The sequence below is a fragment of the Ammospiza nelsoni genome, chromosome 22 (genome assembly GCF_027579445.1).
Source record: "Ammospiza nelsoni isolate bAmmNel1 chromosome 22, bAmmNel1.pri, whole genome shotgun sequence".
NCBI lineage: Eukaryota > Metazoa > Chordata > Aves > Passeriformes > Passerellidae > Ammospiza > Ammospiza nelsoni.
This window is the reverse complement of record NC_080654.1, coordinates 6,469,756-6,497,463: the sequence shown is the minus strand read 5'-3', so window position 1 is coordinate 6,497,463 and position 27,708 is coordinate 6,469,756. Positions and strand designations below refer to the sequence as shown.

Below are 27,708 nucleotides of genomic sequence, written 5' to 3'. Positions count from 1 at the left end.
AAAGGATTTTTGGCTCCTTCCCGCGCCCCGCCCCCTCCCACGTGCCGCGCGCGCCACCGCCCCCTCCCGCTCCGGCCGCAACCATCACCGCGCGGGGGGGGGGAGACACACGCCAATGGGGACACCCCACGGGCACCCCACGGGTAGAGGGGGGACGGGGCCAGCACCCTCACACACAGCGAGCGGCGGGCGCGGGGCAGCCCCTCCAGACCGCCGCCCCCGGGGGTTTATTAATTTATTAATTAATAGATGGTTGAGTCTCCTCCCCGCCCCTCCCTCCCCCCGCGCGGTGGGTGGTGGCGGCCGCGGGCAGGGAGCGCGGCGGGGCCGGGATGTGGCGGCGGCTGCGGGCGCTGAGGGGCTGCGGGTGAGTGAGGGCTCCTGCCTTCCCTTCCCTTCCCTTCCCTTCCCTTCCCTTCCCTTCCCTTCCCTTCCCTTCCCTTGCCCCCTTCCAACGCGTGGGGCGGGCTCGGGCTCCGCTGCCGCTCCTGCCATCCCCGGGCACTGTCCCGCTGCCAGCTGCGGGCACTGCCAGCCCTCAATCCCCCTTGTTCCTCCGTCCTTCTTCCTTTTTCTGTCCTTGTTTCCCTCGTTTTTCCCCTTTGTTTTCTCCTTTCCCACCCGCTTTCCACAGTTTAGCCCTTGTTTTCCCTTTTACCCTTGTTTCCACCTGTTTTCCGCTGCTTCCTATTGGCTTTCCTCCTTTACTCCCCTTGCTTTTCCTCTTTTCTCCCTTGTCTTCTCCTTTTCTCCTTGTTTGCTCTTTTTCCTCCCCCTTTCCCCTTCGTTTCTCCCCTTTCCCCCTCGTTTTCCCCCTCGTTTTTCCCTTTTCCCCTTAGTTTTCCCCCCTTTTCCCTTCCTTTTCCCCCCTTTCCCCTTCGTTTTTCCCCCTGTCCCCTTCGTTTTTCCCCTTTTCCCCCTCGTTTTTCCCCTTTTCCCCGTCGTTTCTCCCCTTTCCCTCTCGTTTCCCCCCTTGTCACTCTCGTTTTTCCCCTTTTCCCTTCGTTTTCCCCCTTTCCCCTCTCGTTTCTCTCCCTTTTCCCTCTCGTTTCCCCCCCGTTTCACTTTCATTTCCCCCCTTTCCCTCTCGTTTCCCCCCTTTCCCTCTCGTTTCCCCCCTTTCCCTCTCGTTTTCTCCCCTTTTCCCTTCATTTCCCCCTCCTTTTTCTCCCATTTCCCCCTTTTTCCGGGCATTATCTCTGATCTGGTCAGCGTCTCCCGTTCCTGTGGCTGGTCAGTGCCAAGGTCCGGTGACCGGGGGCAGCTCAGGGTGCCCGTCCGGCTTTTGCCCCCTGGACTTTGCCAGGAGCCGCCGGAGCGCTGGAGCAGCCTGGGTCGATCCTCAGCTCTTTCCTTAAAAATCGATCCTGTTCCTTTTTCCTTACAAATCTATCCCGTGCCTCGTTCCTTTAAAGCACCTGTCCCAGCGCTTTTTGCAGAGCAAGGGAAGGGTGCTGGGCTGGGGGTGAGAGCCAGGCTCGGCTCCCGGCTCTGGCATCGCCATCCAGCGGGAGGGATGGAGCAGGGGCTGGTTTGCGGGGCAGCCGGGAATCGAGGTGTCCCCCGGGGATTAAGGTGTCCCTGGGACCGTGGTGTCTCCTGCAATGGAGGTGTCCCTGGGGACCGAGGTGTCCCCCAGCACTGAGGTCTGAGGTGTCCCCCTGGTGTCGAGGTGTCCGCTGTGATTGAAGTGTCCCCGGGTCGAGTTGTCCCCTGGCACTGAGATGTTCCTGGGACCGAGGTGTCCCCTGGATCAAGCTGTTCCCCAGGACCGAGGTGTCCCTGGCACTGAAGTGTCCCCAGAGGTTGAAGCGTCCCCCACGACCGAGGTGTCCCCTGGCATTGAGTTGTCCCTCGGGATGGAGGTGTCACCCATGATTGAAGTGTTCCCAGGACCAAAGTGTTCCCGGGACCAAGGTGTCCCCAGAGGTTGAGGTGTCCCCCAGCACTGAGGTGTTCCCCGGGATGGAAGTGTCCCTTGGGGATTGAGATGTCCCCCGTGATTGAAGTGTTCCTTGGGATGGAGGTGTCGCCCGGCACTGAGGGGTTCCCTGGGACTGAGATGTCCCCCAGCACTGAGGTGTCCCCTGGCATCAAGGTGTCTCCCGGGGATTGAGGTGTCCCTTGGGGATTAAGATGTCCCCCGTGATTGAAGTGTCCCTGGCACTGAGGTGTCCCCTGGGGATTGAGATGTCCCCCGTGATGGAGATGTTCCCAGGACCGAGGTGTCCCCTGGCATCGAGGTGTCCCTTGGGATGGAGGTGTCACCCATGATTGAAGTGTTCCTGGGACCGAGGTGTTCCCAGGACCAAGGTGTCCCCGGGGCCGAGCTGTCCCCCGGTGCTTCCTCCCGGGGAAGGAGGAAGCAGCAGGATTGCAGCAGTTCCTGTCCTGCCCTGTCGCAGGCGGCGATGGCAGCACGGCCCGGCCATCCAGGTGACCAACGAGCCCATCCTGGAGTTCAAGCCGGGGAGCCCCGAGCGAGAGGCGCTCCAGAAGGTACCGGTGCCAGGGTTTGGGGGGTTTGGGGGCTGGGGGGGCCCTGGGCTGTGCTGCAGGTGCTGCAGGGCACCCCAGCTCTCCCTGCTGTGACAGCCCCATCCTGCCCTGCCCCGTGCCCACAGCCTGTTCCCAGTTCCCTCTGCCCGTGGGAAGGGGGATGGAGGGCAGCTGGAGGGGCTGGGAGCTGCTCCCACCACGTTCTCCTCTCTGCCAGGCCCTGGCTGACCTGAAGGACAAGACCGAGGACATCCCGTGTGTGATTGGGGGGGAGGAGGTGTGGACCCCCACAGTGAGGTACCAGGTCTCGGTGAGTCAGGGGGGTCTCACTGAACGGGGGAGAGCAGAGCAGGGGGGGCCCTGCGGGAGAACCCTGGGACTGGTTCCTACAGAGCTTCTTCTTCTCTCCCCAGCCCTTTAACCATGCACACAAGGTGGCCAAGTACTGCTATGCCAACAAGGTGAGTGCACCTCTCTGTCCCCCCTCTTCCTGGCTGGTTTTTTTTGGGAAGCAGCAGCACTTAGCCTTGGTTTAGCTAGTGAAATTAATTTTGTGAGCAGGGAGGCTCCAGAGCCTTTCCAAGCCCCAGGGATCCTGGAACAAACCCACCTTGGGGTTGTGATGGCACCAGTCGTCTGTGCCTGGGGTGCGTGACCCCTCGTTTTCCCTCTGAGCTGGTGGTGGGCAGTGTTGTTCTGGTTTATTAAGATTTTCTAAGCCTTCTGATGTTGACATTCTTGTAGCAAACTTTCTCACACACTTCCTGTAAATAACTCATTGTTTTACATTCTTTACAGGAGAAGAAAAAACGTTGATAGACTGTTGGTCTGTCCAGTGTCATTGGAGAGGTGGCACTGTCACCCTCCAATCCACTGTCACTCTTAGAAAACTATTAATGTTAGAGTCAGAAAATAAACTTCCCTTTTTTCTTAACCTTGAGAACAGCAGTGTGAGCTTGTTGCAGACATCTTTTTATGAAAAATCCTTTCCTTAGGATTTTTCCTCCTGAGAAGCTGAGAGGCCTCAGGAACAAAATGTAAACAATGATTATCTGCTGCTGTGGAATGCAACAGGTGCATCTGTGATTAATCTCATAAAGTTGTTTCTAATTAATGGCCAATCACAGTCAGCTGGCTCGAGCTCTGTGTCCCAGCCACAAACCTTTGTTATCATTCCTTTCTATTCTTAGCTTAGCCAGCCTTCTGATGAAACCTTTTCTTCTATACTTTTAGTATAGTTTTAATATAATATATATAATAAAATAATAAATCAGGCCTTCTGAAACATGGAGTCAGATCCTCGTCTCTTCCCTCAACCTGAGACCCCTGTGAACACCACCACAGTGTTCTTTCATGCCCTGTGAAAGCCTGCAGAGGCTCCTGCTTGCTGCCTTTTCCCTTTTGCCTCCACAGGAGCTCATTAACAAGGCCATTAACGCTGCCCTGGCAGCCAGGAAGGAGTGGGACCTGAAGCCTGTGCAGGATCGAGCCCAGATCTTCCTGAAGGCAGCTGACATGCTGAGTGGCCCGAGGAGAGCAGAAGTGCTGGCCAAGACCATGGTGGGACAGGTAGGGATGGGCTGGTGACAAGCCAGGTGTCTGCTGAGGAAGGCAGGAGCCTCCCCTGAAATAGAAAATGTGAACCCTCTCCCTCCAAATTGTTATAATTTTGAAATTAAGGGGCTCTCAGGTAAAGATATGGGAGTAGGAATAACAGCTCTTTACTAGGAAAATTAAAAATACAAATGTAGTAGCGCAAACAAAGGAAAGCCAACAAAAAACTATTGTCAGAGTGAGAATCTGATCTGACCCCCTGTGTGTCAGGGGGTGTCCCAGCCCCATCCCACGGGGGCTCAGCCCTCCTGCAGTGCCAGCTGTGGCTCTGCTGCAGCAGGGATCCTGCACAAGGGGGGAGTTTTCCTCTGCAGCTCCAGGGCTGCTGCAGATGGGCCTGGGCTCCCTCTGGCCATGCAGGGCAGCACAAAGCTGCTCCCCTGGGAATGCAGGGGGCAAAGGCTGCCCTGGTGTCCCAAACCTCAGATTGGATCCAGGTAAGAATGCTTGGCTCCTCCCCTGGGTGGAGCAACTCCCCATGGGATGATTGAATTTGTTCAGCCATGCAGGGACACTCAGTGGCCATGGACAGAAGGTATTTCCTAGAGGGAAGATTGGTTGTGGAAGAGATAAAGAAAACTGCCCCATGAACAGAATATCCTGAATATCCCTCAGACCTCCTGTGGATGGGAGAGGGAGCTGGGAATGCTCCCAGCTCATCCCTGTGTCTTAGGTCAGAAATGGGAGTGTGTGTTCTGTTCCTATCTGTGGAGCTGTTATCTCCTGTTCCTTGGGCAGTTATCTGTGGGGTTTTGCCCCACCTCTGACAGTTGGGAACAGAATACACACCCCCATTTCCAGCCTAAGACAGGGGTGCTGCAGAAGCTGAGCTGGGCAGGAGGGGCTGCCAGGGTGGTTTTTGGCAGTGGGAATGGCTGGAGGTGCTCTGTGGGGGGATCCAGGCTGATCCTCACTCCTTGCAGCTCCTGGGAGCAGGATCAGCCTGAGGCAGTGCAGGAGGCCCCACCCTTGGGAACTGAGCTCGGGAGGTGCTGCCACATTTCTCTTCACAGAGAAGAGCAAGGCACAGCTCTTCCCAAGAATATTTCTGGGTTTCACATTCTCTGAACCTCAGAGAAAGGAAGAGCAATTCTTATCACTTGCTGTGCCTGTGTTTGGGCAAAAGTAGAATGCAACATGGAGATTGTTTACCCACAGCGATGGTGGTTTGTTTCCTTGGCCTACCAGGGTGTGTGTGTTGGGATTGTTGGGGGATGGTCACAAAATGCTGTGTGCGCAGAGTTGAGTGCTGGGCAGATTCAGTTTAGATGTAATGTAATACAGTGTAATGTAATACAGATAATATAGTATAATAAAGTAATTAATTAGCCTTTTGATATCAGTGGAGTCAGATACATCATTTCTTCTCCCCTCATTTGGGGGGGTGTCCTGATTCAATAGAGAGGGGCACCCCACAGCCAGCACTGCACCATTGCTGCATTCCCTCCCCCATGCACCATTGCTGCATTCCCTGATGCGCTGTGGCTGCATTCCCTGTGTGCCATTGCTGCACCCCCATGCATCATTGCTGCATTCCCCCATGCACCATGGCTACATTCTCCATGCACCATTGCTGCATTCCCCGTGCGCCCATCCCCTCATGCACCATTGCTGCACCCCTCAGCAACATTGCTGCATTGCCCCATTGCTGCATTCCCCTTGCACCCATTCCCCCATGTGCCCTTGCTGCATCCCCCTATGCCCCATTGCTGCATCCTCCATTCACCCTTGCTTGCATTCCCCATGCACCACTGCCACATCCCCCATGCCCATTGCTGTGTTCTCCATGCACCATTGCCACATCCCCCATGCCCATAGCTGCATTCCCCATGCCCCATTGCTGCATTTCCCCATGCACCATTGCTGCATTTCCCCATGCACCATTGCTGCATCCCCTCCCCGTCCCCGCAGGCCAAGACCGTGATCCAGGCCGAGATCGACGCCGCGGGCGAGCTCATCGACTTCTTCCGCTTCAACGCCAAGTACGCGCTGGAGCTGGAGCAGAGCCAGCCCCTGAGCGTGGACATCAGCACCAACTCCATGGTCTACCGGGGGCTGGAGGTGAGCAGGGGCCCTGGGGGACAGCAGGGTCCCCATGTCCCTGTGCTCCATGGGGGCTGGAGGTGAGCTGGGGCCCTGGGGGACAGCAGGGTCCCCATGTCCCTGTGCTCCATGGGGGCTGGAGGTGAGCTGGGCACCCTGGGGGACAGCAGGGTCCCCATGTCCCTGTGCTCCATGGGGGCTGGAGGTGAGCTGGGCACCCTGGGGGACAGCAGGGTCCCCATGTCCCTGTCCCTGTGCTCCATGGTTTAGCAGGGGCTGGAGGTGAGCTGGGCACCCTGTCCCTGTGCTCCATGGTCTTCCGGGGGCTGGAGGTGAGCTGGGCCCCCCTGCCCCTCAGGGTCGCCCTGGGGACAGCAGGGTCCCCACGTCCCTGTCCCTGTGTCCCTGCAGGGCTTCGTGGCTGCAGTGTCCCCCTTCAACTTCACGGCCATTGGCGGCAACCTGGCAGGGGCTCCGGCACTGATGGTGAGTGCTGGGGGACAGGGTAGGGGACAGGGGGGCAGGGCAGGGAGACAAGAGGACAGGGCAGGGGGACAGGACAGGGTGGCAGGGCAGGGGGGACAGGACAGGGCAAGGGGACAGGGGATGTGACAGGGCAGTAGAGCAGGACGGGGACAGGACAAGGGGCAGGGGGATGGGACATGGGGACAAGGGGGCAGGGCAGGGGGTCAGGGCAGGGCAAGGCGACGGGATGGGGACAGAACGGGGGGCAGGGGGATGGGACGGGGGGCAGGACATGGGGACAAGGGGGCAGGGCAGGGGGACAGGACAGGGCAGAGGGGCAGGACAGTGGGACAAGGGGACAGGGTCACAGGATAGGGGGACAGGACAACGGGCAGGGTGGCAGGACACAAGGACAGGGCAGGGGGAAAGGGCAGGGGGAAGGACGGGGGGTAGGGGGGCAAGGGGACAGGGCAGGGTGGCAGGACAGAACGGGGAGCAGGGGGATGGGACAGGGGGGCAGGACACGGGGACAGGACAGGGTTACAGGATGGGAGACAGGACAAGGGGGCAGGGTGGCAGAAAGGGGGACAGGACAGGGAGCAGGACACAGAGGGGCAGGGGGGCAGGACAGTCCAAGGAAAGGTTGGGACAGGGATCCCAGCCCTGAAGTTCAGCTGGGCTGGGGTGTGTGAGGAGGGAGCTGAGCCCCCCTGGGGCTGTTCCCCAGACACTCCTGGGGCTGTTGGACCCCTTGACCCAGTCAGCATTCAGGCTTTAATTAAACACCCAGGGTCTGGATTGCCAGTGTGGTGAAAAAGCACAAATTCCCCAAACCTGCCCTCCTGGGGTTTTTGCTCTGACCAAGGGGTCTTTTCCTTCCCAGGCTGGATTTGGGATCTGGGAATTACCACAGCAGGGTTTGATTTCTACCTGCACTCGGGGTGCTGTCGAGACATGACAGTGTAACCAGTTTGGAGCTGCTCACATTCCTCTGGGATGACACTTCTGGGTGCAGTGTGTGTGTTAGGGGCATGGCTCTGCCATTTAGCTCTGAACTGGCACACAGGAGAGCACAGAAGGTCTGAAAATATATATATATTAAAAAAAAAAGTATTGGTAAAAAGCATTTCTGCACATTCCCATTTGTGTCCCAGCCCATGGAACACAGCAGCTCCTGCCTCTGCAGGGTGGATTTTGGGGAGAGACTGTAATAACCTGGTGAATTTGGGCCAGCAATAATTAATTTATTGTTGCACTGAGAAAGAAAAAAAACCCAACAAATTGTCCTCAGCTCTTTGCTAGTCAGGCTCAGATTTCCTGCTGGCCCCAAAGAGGCTGGGGAGCTTTTAATTTGGGAACATCACATTTAAAGCTGTATTTGAGTGAAACATTTGAAGGGGTGGAGGGACAAGGAGAGGGTGAAGCCACCACGGAACTGGGAGGGTTTCTGGGGAGAGAGGTCCCCAAAACCTGGGCAGAGAGGTGCCCGGGACCTGAAGGACACCCTTGGCTTTGTGGAATTTGGGCATGAGCTCATCCCAGAGAGGCTGAGCCCTGCTGGGATGGCACAAACCCCTGCTGGCAGCTCTGAGTGACACTGGGGACACCCCATGGCAGTGAATTCCCCCTGGGATGCTGCAGGGGGATGGATCCCTGCCCTGGGCTGGGAGCAGGAGGCAGCAGGACACCAGCAGTGCCTTGGGAAGCTCAGCAGCAGGGGGCACCTGGAGTTACAGTGAGGAGAAAACACTGATTAATAGGGGAATGTTAATTAGAGCCCCAGTGAGAACAATGCTTAATAGGGGAATGTTAATGAGAGCCCCAGAGTTTCTGTCCCCACGTAGGGGTGAGAGGTGCAGCAGTCAGTCCTGGCAATGGGATTTCCTTGGGATCAAGGCAATCCAGGCTGCTGGGAATGCAGTGCCCAGCCTGGCCTGGATTTCCCAACTGCTGCAGGGCTCTGGGAGTGGGGGATTGGAGGGGCTGTGCCCATGAGCTGTGCCCAGGGGAGTTTTCCTGCCCAGCAAATCCCTGGGAAGCAGGAGCCAGGAGTGCAAAGCTGTGACTGTGATCACAGAGATCCGAGGATGAGGGAAGAGATGAGGATCTGACTCCATGTTTCAGAAGGCTTGATTTATTATTTTATGATATATATTACATTAAAACTATACTAAAAGAATAGAAGAAAGGATTTCATCAGAATAAGCTAAGAATAGAAAAAGAATGATAACAAAAGTTTGTTTCAGACAGAGTCTGAGCCAGCTGAGTGTAATTGGCCATTAATTACAAACAACCACATGAGACCAATCCCAGATGCACCTGTTGCATTCCACAGCAACAGATAACCATTGTTAACATTTTGTTCCTGAGGCCTCTCTCAGCTTCTCAGGAGGAAAAATCCTAAGGAAAGGCTTTTTCATAAAAGATGTCTGTAACACAAAGCTCCTGTGCAGGGCTGTGACCCCGTGCAGGGGAGGCTGAGCCGTGTGACACAGGGACAGGGATCACGGGGACATGGGGCAGTCACAGGGCCCAGGGCTGGGGTGGCACAGGGCCAAGGGGGTGGCACCTGGGGAGTTCTCCAGCTCCTTGTGCTGTTTGTGCCTGGTTAATCCAGCAGGAGCTTTGTTTTCACTGCCCTGCCTGCTGGCCCTGCCTGGGGCTGGTGGCAGTGCTGGTGACATCAGGAGCACATTCCTGTGTCCTGAGGCAGGAACAGGGCCTGGTTTCCAGCTCCTCTTGGGGAAGGCTGGCACAGGCACCTGGTGAGAGGAAAAGGGAGGATTTGTGCCCTCAGCTGAGCAGGGCACACCCAGCCCTGCCCAAACAGTGCTGGGGTGAAGGTGGTGCTGCCACCCTGGAAATGAAACTGGAAATGATTTTCGTAAAAGGGCAGATCTTTATTTGAAGGCCTTCAGGGGCAGTGATGGAAAGATGTCCCCAAAAGCCCACCCCAAAGGGATGAGAACATTTTTACAGATTTTAGGAAATCAGCAAAATTGATAAAAAGCACCAATTAGGAGGATAAGCAGTGATGCAGCCCCCCTGGTCTGGAGCACCCCTCAGCACTGGCGGTGCTCTGCCCATGAAATAATATCATATTTATGTATAAACATAATAATATCCCAAGAGTTGTTCTCACCTTTGGTTCCCAGGAATAACCAAGGCAGCACTGGGGCCTTGTACCCCTGGGGCTTGGAGTTTTGGGATTTTTGTCTTTCTGCCTTGGAAAAGCCATGGAAAAGTACTGGGAGATGCAGTCACTAATCCAATGGGCTAGATATGTGTGGAGAATATATGGAATAATAGGGAACCAGTAATAATATGGGATATACCATGTAAACCAATAATATCCCAAAAATGGGATATACCATATAAACCAATAATAGGGAACCATAAAGGCTGGGTGTCCATGAAATATCCCAGGAGTTGTTCTCACCATTGGTTCCCTGGAATAACCAAGACAGCTCTGGGGCCTTGTACCTCTGGGGCTTTGGGATTTTTGTCTTTGTGCCTCGGGAAAGGCCATGGAAAAATATTGGGAAATGCAGTCACTAATCCTACAGAGCCACACATGAGTGTTGGAGAATATATGGAATAATAGGGAACACAGAAAAGAAATAAAGGCTGGGTGTCCATGAAATATCCCAGGAGTTGTTCTCACCTTTGGTTCCCTGGAAGAACCAGGACAGCTCTGGGGCCTTGTACCCCTGGGGCTTTGAGTTTGGGGATTTTTGTCTTTCTGCCTCAGGAAAGGGCATGGAAAAATACTGGGAAGTGCAGTCACTAATCCTACAGAGCCACACATGTGTGTGTGTGGAGAATATATGGGATAATAGGGAGCACAGAAAAGAAATAAAGGCTGTGTGTCCCCGAGGTGCCACCGCTCTGGGACAGCTTCCAGGGAGTTCTGATGTCCCTGCTGAGGTGCTGTGTGTCCCCAGGGTAACGTGGTGCTCTGGAAGCCCAGTGACACAGCTGAGGTGTTTGTGGTGTGTCCCCAGGGTAACATGGTGCTCTGGAAGCCCAGTGACACAGTGACACTGCTGGGGTGTTTGTGGTGTGTCCCCAGTGACATGGCCCTGTCAGGTGTTTGTGGTGTGTCCCCAGTGACACAGCTGGGGTGTTCTGTGTGTCCCCAGGGGTAACGTGGTGCTCTGGAAGCCCAGTGACACAGTGACACGGCCCTGTTGAGGTGTTTGTGGTGTGTCCCCAGGGTAACGTGGTGCTCTGGAAGCCCAATGACACAGTGTCATGGCCCTGTGAGGTGTTTGCTGTGTGTCCCCAGTGACGTGGCCCTGTTCAGAATTCTGTGTCCCCAGGGTAACGTGGTGCTCTGGAAGCCCGGTGACACAGTGACACGGCCATGCTCTGTGTGTCCCCAGTGACGTGGCCCTGTTCAGAATTCTGTGTGTCCCCAGGGTAACGTGGTGCTCTGGAAGCCCAGTGACACAGTGACACGGCCATGCTCTGTGTGTCCCCAGGGTAACGTGGTGCTCTGGAAGCCCGGTGACACAGTGACACGGCCATGCTCTGTGTGTCCCCAGGGTAACGTGGTGCTCTGGAAGCCCAGTGACACGGCCATGCTCTGTGTGTCCCCAGGGTAACGTGGTGCTCTGGAAGCCCAGTGACACGGCCATGCTCTCCAGCTACGCCGTGTACAAGATCCTGCTGGAGGCGGGGCTGCCGCCCAACGTGGTGCAGTTCGTGCCCTCGGACGGGCCCGAGTTTGGGGACACCGTCACCAGCTCCGAGCACTTCTGCGGCCTCAACTTCACCGGCAGCGTGCCGTAGGTTGGGGACAGGGGGACAGGGAGGGGCTGGGGGGGGACACGGGGACAGGGAGGGGCTGGGGGCGCCGATGGGGACAGGGGGACACAGGGAAGGGCTAGCGGGTCAGGGGGAGGGCAGGGACAGGGAGGGGCTGGGGGCTCCAGTGAGAGCTGGGGACATTGGGGACATTGGGGACAGGGAGGGGCTGGGGACTCCAGTGAGAGCTGGGGACATTGGGGACAGGGAGGGGCTGGGGACTCCAGTGAGAGCTGGGGACATTGGGGACATTGGGGACAGGGAGGGGCTGGGGGCTCCAGTGAGAGCTGGGGACATTGGGGACATTGGGGACAGGGAGGGGCTGGGGACTCCAGTGAGAGCTGGGGACATTGGGGACAGGGAGGGGCTGGGGGCTCCAATGGGAACTGGGGACAGGGGGGGACAGGAAGGAGGGGCTGGGGACTCCATTGGGGACAGGGGCAGGGCAGGGAGGGGCTGGGGGCTCCACTGGGAACTGGTGGGGACAGGGAGGAGCTGGGGGCTCCAATGGGGGCAGGGGGGGCTGGGGGCTACAGTGGGGATGGGGGCTCCATTGGGGGCAGGGCAGGGAGGGGCTGGGGGCTCCTCTGAGAACTGGGGACAGGGAGGGGCTGGGGACTCCACTGGGAACTGGTGGGGACAGGGAGGAGCTGGGGGCTCCAATGGGGGCAGGGGGGGACAGGGGACAGAGGGGAAACAGGGAGGGGCTGGGGGGTCCAATGGGGACAGGGAGGGGCTGGGGGCTACAGTGGGGACATTGGGGACAGGGAGGGGCTGGGGGCTCCCTGAGGGCAGGGAGGGGCTGGGGGCTCCTCTTGGATCTAGGGACAGGGAGGGGCTAGGGGCTCCAGTGGAGACAGGGAGGGACTGGGGGCTCCTCCTGGCCCTGGGAAGGGCTGCAGCAGCTGGCAGGACGTGGTTGCACGGTTACATCCAAACAGGAGGTTCAAAGTCGTGACAAAAAGGGGCTGAGCAGGGTTTTGGTGCTGGGGGAGGAGTGGTTTTAGCTCTGGGGCTGAGCCTGGGGCACGGGGACAGCCAGAGGGGCAGTGACACTCCCAGGGGTGCTGTGGGTGGGTTTGCACCCCAGGTGGGTTTGGTTTCCTCCCAGGTGGGTTTGGTTTGCCCTGGATGGATTTGCACCCCAGGTGGGTTTGGTTTGCCCCCTGGTGGGCTTTTTACCCCAGGTGGGTTTGGTTTGCTCCCAGGGTGGGTTTTGTACCCCAGGTAGGTTTGGTTTGCCCCCTGGATGGGTTTGCATCGCAGCTGGGTTTTGTACCCCAACTGAGTTTGGTTTCCCCCCAGGTAGGTTTGGTTTGCCCCTTGGTGGGTTTGTACCCGAGGTGGGTTTGGTTTGTGCCCCAGGTGGGTTTGGTTTGCCCCTTGGTGGGTTTGTACCCCAGTTATGTTTGGTTTGCCCCCAGGTGGGTTTGGTTTGCCCCTTGGTGGGTTTGTACCCCAGTTATGTTTGGTTTGCCCCCAGGTGGGTTTGGTTTGTACCCCAGGTGGGTTTGTACCCCAGTTATGTTTGATTTGCCCCCAGGTGGGTTTGGTTTGCCCCTTGGTGGGTTTGTACCCCAGTTATGTTTGATTTGCCCCCAGGTGTGTTTCCCCCGAGCTGGGTTTGCTCCCTGGGCTCTGCTGTGTCCCATGGGCTCTCAGAGGAGCTGGCGGTCCCTGCAGGGGCTGTCAGAGCCCGGGACCCCTCCCCAGGCCGGGCCACGCTCGGGTGAGCAGGGGCTGCCCAGGTGGGGGCTCACAGCTCTGCTGTGCTGTGGCTGAGCCTCCTGCTGCGAGCCCATTTCCATTTTTATTGTTTTCCAGCCCAGGGGTTTGTCACAGTGAGGCCTGGAGGGAAGGGGGGAGAGGGGAGGAACAGAAACTTCTGGATGCTCTCTGTGTGCCCTTCCCTGCAACAGTTCATTTTTAAAGCTGTGGAGCTGCTGTGTGCAGCCTTTGTGTGATACCTGTGCTCCAGTCCCTGTGCAGGGGGGTTTCCCATTAGGGCATCCCTTTTATTAGGGGGTTTCCATCAGGGCATCCCTTTTCTGGGTGATTTTCCATCACAGCATCCCTTTTTTTAGGGTGTTCAACGTCGGGGCATCTGTTTTTTTGGAGGGTTTCCCATTAAGGCATCCCTTTTATTAGGGGGTTTCCTATTAGGGCTTCACTTTTTTTGGATGGTTTCCCATTAGGGCATCCCTTTTTTGGGTGATTTCCCATTGAGGCATCCCTTTTTTTAGAGCGGGTGGGGGTTCCATCCTTCTTTTTTATGGAGTTTCCCATCAGAGCATCCGTTTTTGGAGGGTTTCTCATCAGGGCATCCCATCCCTCTTTTTGGGGGATTTCCCATCCTTTTTTTTGGGGGGGTGTTGGGGGGGATTTTCCCATCCTTCTTTTTTATGGAATTTTCCATCAGAGCATCCCTTTTTTAGGAGATTTCCCATCAGGGCATCCCTCTTTTTGGGGGATTTCCCATCCCTTTTTTTTTGTAGGGTTTCCCATCAGGGCATCCCTTTTTTTGGGGGGTGTTGGCGGGGCATTCCCCATCCTTCTTTTTTAGGGAGTTTCCCATCAAGGCATCTCTTTTTTGGGGGGCATTTCCCATCCCTTTTTGGGGGACTTCCCACCCCTTTTTTTGGAGGGTTTCCCATCAGAGCATCCCTTTTTTTGGGGATTTCACTCAGAGCATCCCTTTGCTGTGGAGTTTCCCATCAGGGCATCCCTTTTTGGGGGGCTTTCCCATCGGAGCATCCCTTTTTATTGGGGGGGGGGGTTCTCATCAGGGCATCCCTCTTTTTGGAGGATTTCCCATCCCTTTTCTTGGAGCGTTTCCCATTGGAGCATCCCTTTTTTAGGAAATATCCCATCAAGGCATCATTTTTTGGGGGGATTTCCCATCAGGGCATCCTTCTTTTTGGGGGATTTCCCATCCCTTTTTTTTTGTGGAATTTCCCAGCAGAACATCTCTTTTTTAGAAGATTTCCCATCAGGGCATCCCTGTTTTGGGGGATTTCCCATCCCTCCTTTTTGAGGGGGTTCCCCATCAGGCCATCCCATTTTTTAGGGTGTTCCACATTGGGGCATCCCTTTTTTGGGTGATTTTCCATCAGGGCATCCCTTTTTGGTGGGATTTTTCCCTATCAGGACATCCCTTTTTTGTGGGGGTTGGGTTTCCTTTCAGGGCATCCCTTTTATTGGGGGGTTTCCCATCAGGGCATCCCTCTTTTTGGGAGACTTCCCATCCCTTTTTTTGGAGGGTTTCCCATTGGAGCATCCCTTTTTTAGGGGATTTCCCATCAGGGCATTCTTTTTTGGGGGGGGTTCTCATCAGGACATCCTTCTTTTTGGGGGACTTCCAATCCCTCTTTTTTTTTGTGGAGTTTCCCATCAGAGCATCCCTTTTTTAGGAGATTTCCCATTAGGGCATCCCTTTTTTTGGAGGGTTTCCCATTAGGGGATCCCTTTTCTGGGTGATTTCCCATTGAGGCATCCATTTTTTTAGAGTGGGTGGGGGTTCCCATCCTTCTTTTTTATGGAGTTTCCCATCAGAGCATCCCTTTATTGGGTGATTTTCCATCGGGGCATCCTTCTTTTTGGGGGCCTTCCCATCCCTCTTTTTTGTGGAGTTTCCCATCAGGGCATCCCTTTATTGGGGGGGCTTTCTCATCAGGGGATCCCTTTTATTAGGGGGTTTCCCATTAGGGAATCCCTTTTTTTCGTGGGCTTTCCCATCGGGCCATCCCTTTTTTCGGGGAATTTCCCATCCCTTTTTTCAGGGAATTTCCCATCCCTTTTTTCAGGAGATTTCCCATCAGGGCATCCCTTTTTTTTGGGTGGGTTTCCCATTTGTTTTAGAGGGTTTCCCATCACCCTGTGTGCAGCAGAGCCCTGAGCAGCCTCTCCCTGTGTTCCAGAACATTCCGGCGGCTCTGGAAGCAGGTGTCAGAGAACCTGGAGCGCTACCGCAACTTCCCGCGCCTGGCTGGAGGTACCAGCCCCTCCTGCCCCATTGTTTTGTGTTTCTTTGCTTCATAGAATCACAGAATATTTTGGAAGGGACCCACAAGGATCAGCAAAGTCCTGTCTCTGTCCAGGCCAGTGCCAGGAACCCACCCTGTGCCTGGGAGCAGCCTCCAAACCCTTCCTGAGCTCTGCCAGGCTCCGTGCTGTGCCCATCCCCTGGGAGCCCCCAGCCATCCTCTGGGTGAAGAACCTTCTCCTAAAATCCAACCCAAACCTCCCCTGGTACAGCTCCAGGCCATTCCCTTGGGTCACCAGAGAGGGGATCAATGTCAGTGCCTGGCCCTCCCCTTGTCCTCATGGGGAAGCTGCAGTGAGGTCTCCTTCAGTCTCCTCCTTTGCAGGCTGAACAATCCGGGTGACCTCAGAACAATCCGGGTGACCTCAGCCTCTCCTCATCCAGATTCTCCTCCAGACCTTTCACTCCTCATCCAGATTCCCCTCTAAACCTTTCACTCCTCATCAGCTTTCCTTCTAGAGCTTTCACTACCTTTGCAGCCCTCCTTTGGATGTTCTCTAATAGATTTATATTCTTTTGGGGCACCCAAATCTGCCCCCAGGATTCAAATGCTGCCCCTCTCCTGTGCCTGGGGAGGAGAGGGCAGCATTCCCATCCCTGAGGGCAGGGGATGCAGGAAATCCCTGGACATTCAGAGCTGTGGGGGTGGGATTTTAGGGTGGGGAGGTGGTGGTTGGACCCCAGTGTTCGGGGTGCCAAAGTTTGGGAATTGGGGTTGGTCCCTTTGGGAACTGAGGTTGGTCCCTTTGTTCCCTTCTCCATGGGTTTTATTCGCCTGCTGCAGGGTTGTGTCCCTGTGGTCACAGCTCTCCCTGTCCTGATGCCTTTTGGGGCTGCCTAAAAACAGAGCCAGACCAAGTGAAGGGAATTAAAAGCAGGTGGATTTATTTATTGAAGGGCCCTCAGGTACATCCCAGGCAGGGCTGTACCCAAAACTGGACCACAGCTCACGGGTTTTCACACTTTTGGAGGGTTTCCCATTGGAGTATCCCTTTTTTTGGGGGATAACTTTTGTCCATTTGCATATTGGGGGTTAATCCTCCAATTACAGCTTCAGCTAATGAAGTAATTTACCCCAAGTTTGCTCCCCCCAGCTCCCTTTTGTTGAATCTCTGGGGGCCTGAGGCAGTGAGGTGTCCTTGAGTGCCAGGCCTGGAGAGGAATTGCTGTGTCTGCCCCAACCGGGAGAACAGCAGCTGGCACTGCGTGTGGGGTTTGGAGTTGTACACAAAACAACTTCAGGGTCACAAATACATGAAACATATAAAATATATTTAATATAGAATATATTTTATTATATAATATATAAACATCATTATATATATATATATTTATATATATCATTATATAAAAACATATATAGGTATCAGTTTCCCTTCTAATTATATATATTTTACATATACAATATATATTATATTATATATAAACATAATTATATATATTTATTTATATCGTTATATAAAAACATATGTAGACATCAGTTCACCTCTAAATATAGATATAGATATAAAAAGTATATTATATTATATTATATTATATTATATTATATTATATTATATTATATTATATTATATTATATTATATTATATTATATTATATTACAGTTCTATCATATTATAGTTATTTATATCTAAAATATTATATATGAACATCGATATATATCTTTATATGTTTATAGATAGCATTATATATAAACATATATATAGACATTAGTTCCCCTCTAATTATACATATAAAAATATATTTATAGTATCATATATATATATTATTATAGTATATATAAACATCATTATACATCATTATGTACTTATATATTTATAGATAGCATTATATATAACCATATATAAAATATATAATATTATATATAGACATAATTATATATTTATATATAATATTATATAAAACATCATTATATATATATTTATAGATATCATTATATATAAACATATATAGGCATCCATATTATATTATATTATATTATATTATATTATATTATATTATATTATATTATATTATATTATATTATATTATTCGTATTTATATTTAATTATATATAAACATATATAGACATCAGCTCCCCTCTAATAATATAGAATATAGAATATAAACATCATTATATATTTATATATAATATTATATTGTATATAGACATCATTATATATTTATGTATTTATAGATAGCATTAGATATAAACATATATAGAGACATCCATTATGTTATAATAACATACTTATATTTATATTTCGATTTCTATATAATTATATAAACATATATATACATCAGTTCCTATATTATATTATATTATATTATATTAGTATTTATGTTTAATTATATATAAACCTATATAGACATCCATTTCTCTCTAATTATATAATATATAATATACACATCATTATATGCTTATATAGAATACTATATTGTAAATAGACATCATTATATATTTATATATTTATAGATAACATTAGATATAAACATATATATAGACATCTGTTATCTTATATTATAATAACATATTTATATTTGTATTTAGATTTGTATTTGTATTCTTTATTTATATTTAATTATATATAAACATATATAGACATCGGTTATGTTATAATAACATATTTATATATAATTATATAAACATATATACATCAGTTCCTAATATAATATAATATAATATAATATAATATAATATAATATAATATAATATAATATATTCGTATTTATATTTAATTAAATATAAACAAATATAGACATCCGTTTCCCTCCAGTAATATCATATATATAATTTATAATATATTATATATTGTATATAATTAAAATATAATATAATGTAATATAATATAATATAATATAATATAATATAATATATTCGTATTTATATTTAATTAAATATAAACATATATAGACATCCGTTTCCCTCCAATTATATAGTATATATAATATATAATATATTAATATAATATAATATATTAATATAATATAATATAATATAATATAATATAATATAATATAATATAATATAATATCTACAATATATAGTATATAATATAATCATAATCATATGTTTATATATAATATTATATTGTATATAGACGTCATTATTTATTTATAGATAGCATTAGATATAAACATATATACACATCAGCCCCTATTATATTATAAGTATATTTATAGTCGCATTTATATTATTTATACTTATATTAACATTTATGTCCTTTATTCATATTTAATTACATACACACACATATGCAGCCATCAGTTCCCCCGTACCCCCGGGGCGGGCAGCCCCCAGCCCCGTTCCGGGCTGTGCCCCGCCCCGGCCGCTCCTCCCGTTTCGTCTCCGTCCCTCAGAGTGCGGCGGGAAGAACTTCCACGTGCTGCACCGCTCGGCGGACGTGGGCAGCGCGGTGAACGGCACGCTGCGCTCGGCCTTCGAGTACGGCGGGCAGAAATGCTCCGCCTGCTCGCGGCTCTACGCGCCCGCCTCGCTGTGGCCCCACATCAAAGAGAAGCTGCTGGAGGAGCACGGCAAGATCAAAGTGGGAGATGTGAGCCGAGCTGCCGGGCTGCTGAAGGGCTTTGCGGCTCAGCGGGAGCCTGATGGGATTAGGGGCTGCGGGGACCGGCTGCTAATTCCCATTGAAGCCGGCTTTTCATCCCCCCTCCGCCCCGCAGCTCCTGGCCCTGATTAGAAATTAACTTGTAGCCGCTCCTAGGGGAGGGCTGGGCCGGCTCTGCCCGAGCTCCCGGGACGGGTTTGGGGAGCTGAGGGGGAGCTGAGGGAGCGCTGGGGTGCAGGGTGAGCTCTCATCCCTTTCCTCCTTTCTGCCTGCTTCTGGTGCTCTGGGGTGCTGGGTGAGCTCTCATCCCCTCCTTTCTGCCTGGCCCTGGTGCTGAGAGAGCTCTGGGGTGCTGGGTGAGCTCTCATCCCCTCCTTTCTGCCCGGCCCTGGTGCTGAGAGAGCTCTGGGGTGCAGGGTGAGCTCTCATCCCCTCCTTTCTGCCTGGCCCTGGTGCTGAGAGAGCTCTGGGGTGCAGGGTGAGCTCTCATCCCCTCCTTTCTGCCTGGCCCTGGTGCTGAGAGAGCTCTGGGGTGCAGGGTGAGCTCTCATCCCCTCCTTTCTGCCTGGCCCAGGTGCTGGGCGAGCTCTCATCCCCTCCTTTCTGCCTCCTGCAGCCCACCCAGGACTTTGGCACTTTCTTCTCGGCCGTGATCGATGACAAGGTGAGCTCAGAGCAGCCCCAGGTGGGGTTTGGTCCAGAAATGGGGACAGGATGAGCCCAGAGCAGCCCCAGCTTGGGGCAGAAGTGGGGACAGGGTGAGCCCAGAGCAGCCCCAGGTGGGATTTGCTGCACAGGTGGGGATGGGGATCAAGGTGAGCCCAAAGCAGCTCCAGGTTGGGGCAAAAGTAGGGACAGGGATCAGGGTGAGCAGCCCCAGGTGGGGTTTGTTGCAGAAATGGGGATCAAGGTGAGCCCAGAGCAACCCCAGGTGGGATTTGCTGCACAGATGAGGACAGGGATCAGCTGGAGCTGCCTGTGGCTGAGTGTTGTGTGCCCTGCTGGTGAAAATTCTGGGAGTTTCCCCAGAAATTGTCTGAGGGTTTTGTGTGCATTCCCTGCTCCTGCTCCTCCTCCGAGCCAGGAGGGCACTGAGAGCGGAGTGTCCTGAGTGACCCAGACCCCCTGACAGACCCCAAACCCCCTTTTAAATCCCTCAACCCCCTCCCAGACCCCCAAATACATTCTTTACCTGTAATTCCTTACCCAGACCCCCTTCCAGACCCACAAAGCCCCTTTCAGCCCCCCAAACCACCTTCCCAACCTCAAAACCCAGTCTTTTCCTGTCATCCTGCCTTCCAGACCCCCAAACCCCCCTTTCAGACCTTAAACCCCCCCAAACCCCCCTTCAAGATCCCCAAACTCCCTTTTAAACCCCCAAACCTCCTTGCAGACCCCCAAACCCCCTCATTTCCTGTCAGTCCCAACCCAGACCCCAAACCCCCTTTAAAACCCTAAAACTGCCTTGCAGACCCCAAACCCCCCTTAAACCCCCCAAACCCCACTTCCAGACCCCCAAACCGCCCTTTTAAACCCCCAGATGCCCCTTCCAGACCCCAAACCCCCCTTTAAAACCCCCAGAGTCCCCTTTTAATCCCTCAACCTCCCTTTTAAGCTCCCAGACCCCCACTTGCAGACCCCAAACCCCCCTTCTAAACCTTAAAACTGCCTTGCAGACCCCAAATCCCACTTCCAGACCCCCAAACCACCCTTTTAAACCCCCAGATGCCCCTTGCAGACCCCAAACCCCCCTTTAAAACCCTCAGACTCCCCTTTTAATCCCCCAACCCCCCTTTTAAGCTCCCAGACCCCCCCTTGCAGACCCCAAACCCCCCTTCTAAACCCCAAGACCCCTCTTCCAGACCCCCAAACGCCCTTTAAAACCTCCAGCCCCCCTTGCAGACCCCAAACCCCCTTTAAAACCCCCAAACCCCTGTTATTAGCCCCCAGACCCCAAATCCCCCTTTTAAGGTCCCAAACCCCCCTTTTAAACCCCCAGACCCCCAAACCCCTCATTTCCTGTCGTTCCTAACCCAAACCCCCTTCCAGACCCCAAACTCCCTTTTATACCCTAAAACTGCCCTGCAGACACCAAACCCCTCTTCCAGACCCCAAACCCCCCTTTAAAACCCCCAGACTCCCCTTTTAATCCCCCAGCCCCCCTTTTAAGCTCCTAGACCCCCCCCTTATAGACCCCAAACCCACCCTTCTAAACCCCAAGACCCCTCTTCCAGACCCCCAAACCCCCCTTTTAAGCCCCCAAACCCCCCCTTGCAGAGCCCGGACCCCCCTTTTACACCCCCAGACCACCTTCCAAACCCCAGACCTCCCTTTTACACCCCCAAACCCCCATTTCAAGCCCGCAAACCCCCCTTGCAGACCCCAACCCCCCCTTTTAAGCCCCCAAACCCCCCTTTTAAGCCCCCCAACCCTGTCCTGTCCGTCCCCAGTCCTTTGCCAGGATCAAGAGCTGGCTCCAGCACGCCCACAGCTCCCCCAACCTGACGGTGCTGGCGGGCGGCGGCTGCGACGACAGCGTGGGCTTCTACGTGGAGCCCTGCATCGGGACCCCCGGGACCCCATCATGAGAGAGGTGAGGGGCACCCACCCCAAATCCCTGTGGGGAAACCTGGGACCCCACCCCAAATCCCTGCAGGGACCCCCGGGACCCCATCATGAGAGAGGTGAGGGGGATCCCTGTCCCAAATCCTTGTGGGGAAATCTGGGACCCCATCATGAGAGAGGTGGGCACCTGACCCCAACCCTAACCCCACCCCAAATCCCTGTGGGACCCCCAGGACCCCATCATGAGAGAGGTGGGGCCTAACCACGACCCTAACACCAACCACATCCCAATCCCTGTGGGGAAACCTGGGACCCCACCCCAAATCCCCCTGGGACCCCATCATGAGAGAGGTGAGGGGCACCCACCCCAAATCCCTGCAGGGACCCCCGGGACCCCATCATGAGAGAGGTGGGACCTAACCCTAACCCCATCCCAAATCCCCCTGGGACCCCATCCCAAATCCCTGTGGGACCCCCAGGACCCCAGCATGAGAGAGGTGAGGGGGATCCCTGTCCCAAATCCCTGTGGGGAAACCTGGGATCCCATCCCAAATCCCTGCAGGGACCCCATCATGAGAGAGGTGAGGGGGACCCACCCCAAATCCCCCCGGGACCCCATTGTGAGAGAGGTGGGCACCCGACCCTAACCCATCCCAAATCCCTATGGGACCCCATCCCAAATCCCTGTGGGACCCCTGGGACCCCATCCTAAATCCCTGTGGGGAAACCTGGGACCCCACCCCAGATCCCTGCAGGGGCCCTATCATGAGAGAGGTGGGGACCCCATCCCAAATCCCTGTGGGACCCCCAGGACCCCATCATGAGAGAGTTGAGGGGGACCCCATCCCAAATCCCTGCAGGGACCCCTGGGACCCCATCATGAGAGAGGTAAATCCCTGTGGGGAAACCTGGGACCCCATCCTAAATCCCTGTGGGGAAACCTTGGACCTCATCCGAAGTCCCTGTGGGACCCCATCTCAAATCCCTGTGAGGACCCCCAGGACCCCATCATGAGAGAGGTGTGGGGGATCCCAATTCCAAGTTTCTGTGGGAGCCCCAGGACCCCATCCCAAATCCCTGCAGGGACCCCATCCCAAATCCTTATAGGAACCCCTGGGTCCCCATCATGAGAGAGGTGTGGGGGATCTCCATCCCAAATCCCTGCAGGGACCCCATCCCAAATCCTTGTGGGACCCCCAGGACCCCATAATGAGAGAGGTGTGGGGGGGATCCCCATCCCAAATCCCTGTGGGGCATCCTGGGACCCCATCCCAAATCCCAGATCCCATCACATGAGAGGTGGGGATCCCACCCCAAATCCCTGTGGGGCAACATGGGACCCCATAATGAGGGAGGTGTGGGGGATCCCACCCCAAATCCCTGTGGGACCCCAAATGAGGGAGGTGTGGGATCCCATCCCAAACCCCTGTGGGATCCCAGCCCCAGTCCCTGCTCTGGGGGGCTCCCCAGGAATGGGTTCCTGCATTGGGGTCGGGCTCTTTGGGGTGGGGCAGCTCCTGCTCCTTCCTGGGGCTGATCCCAGACTTAGGGCTGAGATTTTGGGGTTGATCCTCATGGGGTGTTTTGGTTTTTTGGGGCTGATCCTGATGGTTCGTGGTGTTTTCTGGAAACCCAGGAAATTTTTGAGCCCATCCTTATGAGGTGTGTGGGTTTTTGGGGCCAATCCTGATGGCTTGTATAGGACTTTTGGGTCCAATCCTGACAGGGTGTGTGGGGTTTTTGAGGCTGATCCTGATGGTTTGTGGCATTTTCTGGGCTCCAGGAGATTTTGGGACCAATCCTGACAGTGTGTGGGGTTTTTTTTGGGGTCAATCCTGACAGTTTTTGGTACTTTCTGCATTCCCAGGAGATTTTCAGGCCAATCCTGACAGGGTGTGTAGATTTTGGGGCTGATCCTGACAGTGTGTGTGGGTTTTTTGGGGTTGATCCTGCTGGTTTGTGTCATCCTTTGGGCTCCAGGAGATTTTGGGGCCGATCCTGACAATTTGTGGGGTTTTCTGAACTCCCAGGAAATTTTTGGGCCAATCCTTATGGGATGTGTGGATTTTTGGGGCCAGTCCTGATGGTTTATATGGGTTTTTTGGCCTCCAAGAGATTTTGGGGCCAATCCTGATGGTTTTTATGGGATTTTTGGGGCCAATCCTGACGGGTTTTGGTACTTCCTGCATTCCCAGGAGATTTTCAGGCTGATCCTGACAGGGTGTGTAGGTTTGGGGCTGATCCTGACAGTGTGTATGAGTTTTTTGGGGCCAATCCTGATGGTTTTTGGTACTTTCTGCATTCCCAGGAGATTTTGGGGCCAATCCTGATGTTTTTTTATGGGATTTTTGGGGCCAATCCTGACGGGTTTTGGTACTTCCTGCATTCCCAGGAGATTTTCAGGGTCATCCTGATGGTTTTTATGGGTTTTTTTTGGGGCCTATCCTGACGGGTTTTGGTACTTTTCTGCGTGCCCAGGAGATTTTCAGGCTGATCCTGACAGGGTGTATGGGTTTTGGGACTGATCCTGACAGTGTGTGTGGGTTTTTTGGGGCCAATCCTGATGGTTTTTGGTACTTTCTGCATTCCCAGGAGATTTTCAGGCCAACCCTGACAGTGTGTATGGGGTTTCTGGGGTCAGTCCTGACGTTTTGTGGCGTTTCCTGCCTCCCCAGGAGATCTTCGGGCCCATCCTGACGGTGTTCGTGTACCCCGAGTATCAGTACCGGGAGGTGCTGGAGCTCATCGACAGCTCCACCCCCTACGGCCTCACGGGGGCGATCTTTGCTCAGGATAAGTGAGTCCCAAAACTGCCGAAAATTCCCCCAAAAAGCGGCTGGGGGTGCTTTTCCCATCTGCACTGAGCCACGGATCTTCCTTCTTATCTTCCTATATCATATAATATCTTATAATATCTTTTCCTTCCTTCCTTCCTTCCTTCCTTCCTTCCTTCCTTCCTTCCTTCCTTCCTTCCTTCCTTCCTTCCTTCCTTCCTTCCTTCCTTCCTTCCTTCCTTCCTTCCTTCCTTCCTTCCTTCCTTCCTTCCTTCCTTCCTTCCTTCCTTCCTTCCTTCCTTCCTTCCTTCCTTCCTTCCTTCCTTCCTTCCTTCCTTCCTTCCTTCCTTCCTTCCTTCCTTCCTTCCTTCCTTCCTTTTCCTTCCTTCCTTTTCCTTCCCTTCATTCCTTTTCATTCTTCTTTTCCATCCCTCCCCTTCTCTCATTTTCTTTCCCTTCTCTCCTTTTCTTTCCCTTCTCTCCTTTTCCTCCCTGCTTTTCCTTCCCCCTTTTCCTTTGCCCCTCTCCCTTTTCCTTCCTTTCTCTCCTTTTCCTTGCCCTTCTCCTTTTCCTTCCTTCCTTGTCTCCTTTTCCTTCCCTTTGGTCCCTTTTCCTTTCTTTTCTCCTTTTCCTTCCCTTCTGTCCTTTTCCTTCCATTCTTTCCTTTTCCTTCTCCTTTCCCTTCCTTCCCTTTCTCCTTTTCCTTCCCTTCTTTCCTTTTCCTTTCCCTCTTTCCTTTTCTTTCCCTTCTTTACATTTTGTTCCTTTCCCTTTCCCTTTCCTTTTCCCTTTCCCTTCCCTTCCCCTTTTGCTGCTCCTCCTGCAAGAAGGGAAAGGGATGGTTTGGAAGTTTAGCTTAGTTAGTTTTTTTGGGCTTTCTTAGCCCAAATAAGCTTTTTTTTCAGTGAGGAATTATCCCAAAGGAACATTTGGAGCACGTGGGGGTGAACCCCTGGTGTCACCTCAGAGAGAATGACCCAAAATTGTCCCAGAATTCTGGGCTGGAGGGGCCTTAGAGCTGATCCAGGGCCACCTCCCAATGTCCCAGGGAGCTCCAAGCCCCTCCAGCCTGGCCTGGGGCACTGCCAGGGGTGGGACAGCCACAGCTGCTCTGGACAGTGAGGGAGAGCAACCCATGAAATGTAAACAGAGAAAGAAACTGTAAAAAAACCTCAAAGGAGGGAAAATGCAGGGGCTGTGTGTGTGTGAAACCCCTGAGGGCAGGAACTGAGCATGAGGGGACCCAGACCCCTCTGGAGGGGGCACAAACCCTGATGGAGGGGACACCAATCCCTCTGGAGGAGACCCAAACCCCTTTGGAAGGTGCACAAACCCCCGTGGAGGGGGCACAAACTCCTCTTGAGGAGACTCAAACCCTTCTGGAGGGGACCCAAGCCCCTCTTTGTGCAGTCTGGTAGCTCTGCAGCCCCTGGGCTGTGCTCAGGTGTGATGGTGTCACAGGGGTTTGAGGGTGAGGGGAGAGATGAGGATCTGACTCCATGTTTCAGAAGGCTTGATTTGTTATTTTATGATATATATTACATTAAAACTATACTAAAAGAATAGAAGAAAGGATTTCAGCAGAAGGCTAGCTAAGAATAGAAAAAGAAGAATGATAACAAAGCTTTGTGGTTCAGACTCTCTGTCCAAGCCAGCTGACTGTGATTGGCCATTAATTACAAACAACCACATGAGACCAATCCCAGATGCACCTGTTGCATTCCACAGCAGCAGATAACCATTGTTTACATTTTGTTCCTGAGGCCTCCCAGCTTCTCAGGAGGAAAAATCCTAAGGAAAGGCTTTTTTATAAAAGATGTCTGTGACACTCAGCCTGTCCCTGTCCCTGTCCCTGGCAGGGCTGCCATCGAGGAGTCCCTGAGGCTGCTGCGCCACGCCGCCGGCAACGTCTACATCAACGACAAATCCACGGGGGCCGTGGTGGCCCAGCAGCCCTTTGGGGGTGCCCGCATCTCAGGTGACCCCAGCGCTGCTGGACAGCCCCCCTGTGTCCCCCCTGTGTCACTCCTGTCCCCTGTGTCCCCCCATGTCCTTCCTGTGCTCTGTGTCCCTTGTCCTCCTGTTCCTCCATGTCCTTCCTTGTCCCCATCCTTCTGTGTCCCTCCTGTTCCTCCCATCCTCCTTGTCTCTCCATGTCCCTCCCGTCCCTCCATGTCCTCTGTTCCTCCTGTCCCTCCATGTCCTTCCTTGTCCCCATCCTCTGTGTCCATCCTGTCCCTCCATGTCCCTTCTGTCCTCTGTGTCCTGTCCCTGTCATCCTCCATGTCCTTCCATGTCCATCCTGTCCCTCCTTGTCCTTCCATGTCCCTGTCCCGTATCCCTCCCATCCCTGTGTCCTTCCACGTCCTTCCTGTCCTCCATATCCCTGTGTGTCCCTTCTGTTGCTCTGCATCCCTCCGTGTCCCCATCCCTGCCTGTCCCTCCCATGCCTTGTGTCCCACCATGTCCCTCCTATCCCGTGTCCCTTCCACCCCTCCACATTCCTCCTGTGCTCCGTGTCCCTTGTCCCGTGTCCTTCCCATCCCTCCATGTCCCTCCCATCTCTCTCCATCCCTCCTGTGCTCTGTGTCCTTCAGTTCCCTCCATGTACCTCCCGTTCCTTGTGTCCTGTGTCCCTCCCATCCTCCATGTCCCCCCATGTCCCCCTCCTCTCTGTCGGTGTCCCTCCCGTGTCCCTGTGTCCCTCTGTGTCTTTCCCATCCTTCCATGTCTCTCCCATCTCTCTGTATCCCTCCTGTGCTCTGTACCCCTTGTTCTCTGTGTCCCTCCTGCACCTTTTGTCCCTCTGTGTCCCTCCTGTACCCCATGTCCCTCCATGTCCCCATCCTTCTGAGTCCCTCCATGTCCCTCCTGTACCTCCTGTCCTTCTCTGTCTCTCCTGTCCCTCCTGTCCCCTGTGTCCCTCCTGTCCCTCTTGTGTCCCATGTCCCCATCCTCTGTGTCCCTCCTTGTCCCTCCTGTGCCCTATGTCCTTCCGTGTCCCCATCCTTTGTGTCCCTCCTGTACCGCATGTCCTCCCGTCCCCCGTGTCCCTCCATGTCCCTGCCACCCCCCTGGTGTCACCACCCTCTGTGTGTCCCCACAGGCACCAATGACAAGCCCGGGGGTCCCCATTACCTGCTGCGCTGGACGTCCCCCCAGGCCATCAAGGAGACGCATGTGCCGCTGGGGGACTGGCGCTACGCCTACATGCAGTGACCTGGGGACAGCCTGGGGACACTGCCACCCTCCACAGCACTCACACTACTGACCCCAACCCCCCTCCCCTCCTGAGAGGTCTTTAAAAAAGGAAAAAAGAAAAAAAAACAAAGCGTTGTTCAATGGTGAA

General features: G+C 53.1%; 1 protein-coding gene across 1 annotated transcript; it reads left to right on the top strand.

The window, feature by feature from the left end:
- The first annotated feature begins 299 nt into the window (after positions 1-299).
- ALDH4A1 (aldehyde dehydrogenase 4 family member A1) lies at positions 300-27,708 on the top strand. The gene is given in 16 exon segments (XM_059487402.1): positions 300-367; positions 2,406-2,499; positions 2,717-2,809; positions 2,913-2,960; positions 3,913-4,068; positions 6,025-6,174; positions 6,568-6,642; positions 11,224-11,411; positions 15,348-15,421; positions 18,812-19,008; positions 19,637-19,684; positions 21,471-21,582; positions 21,585-21,613; positions 24,261-24,382; positions 26,219-26,337; positions 27,466-27,708. Coding segments are annotated over 16 exon segments (1,653 nt in total). The 5' UTR covers positions 300-332; the 3' UTR covers positions 27,579-27,708.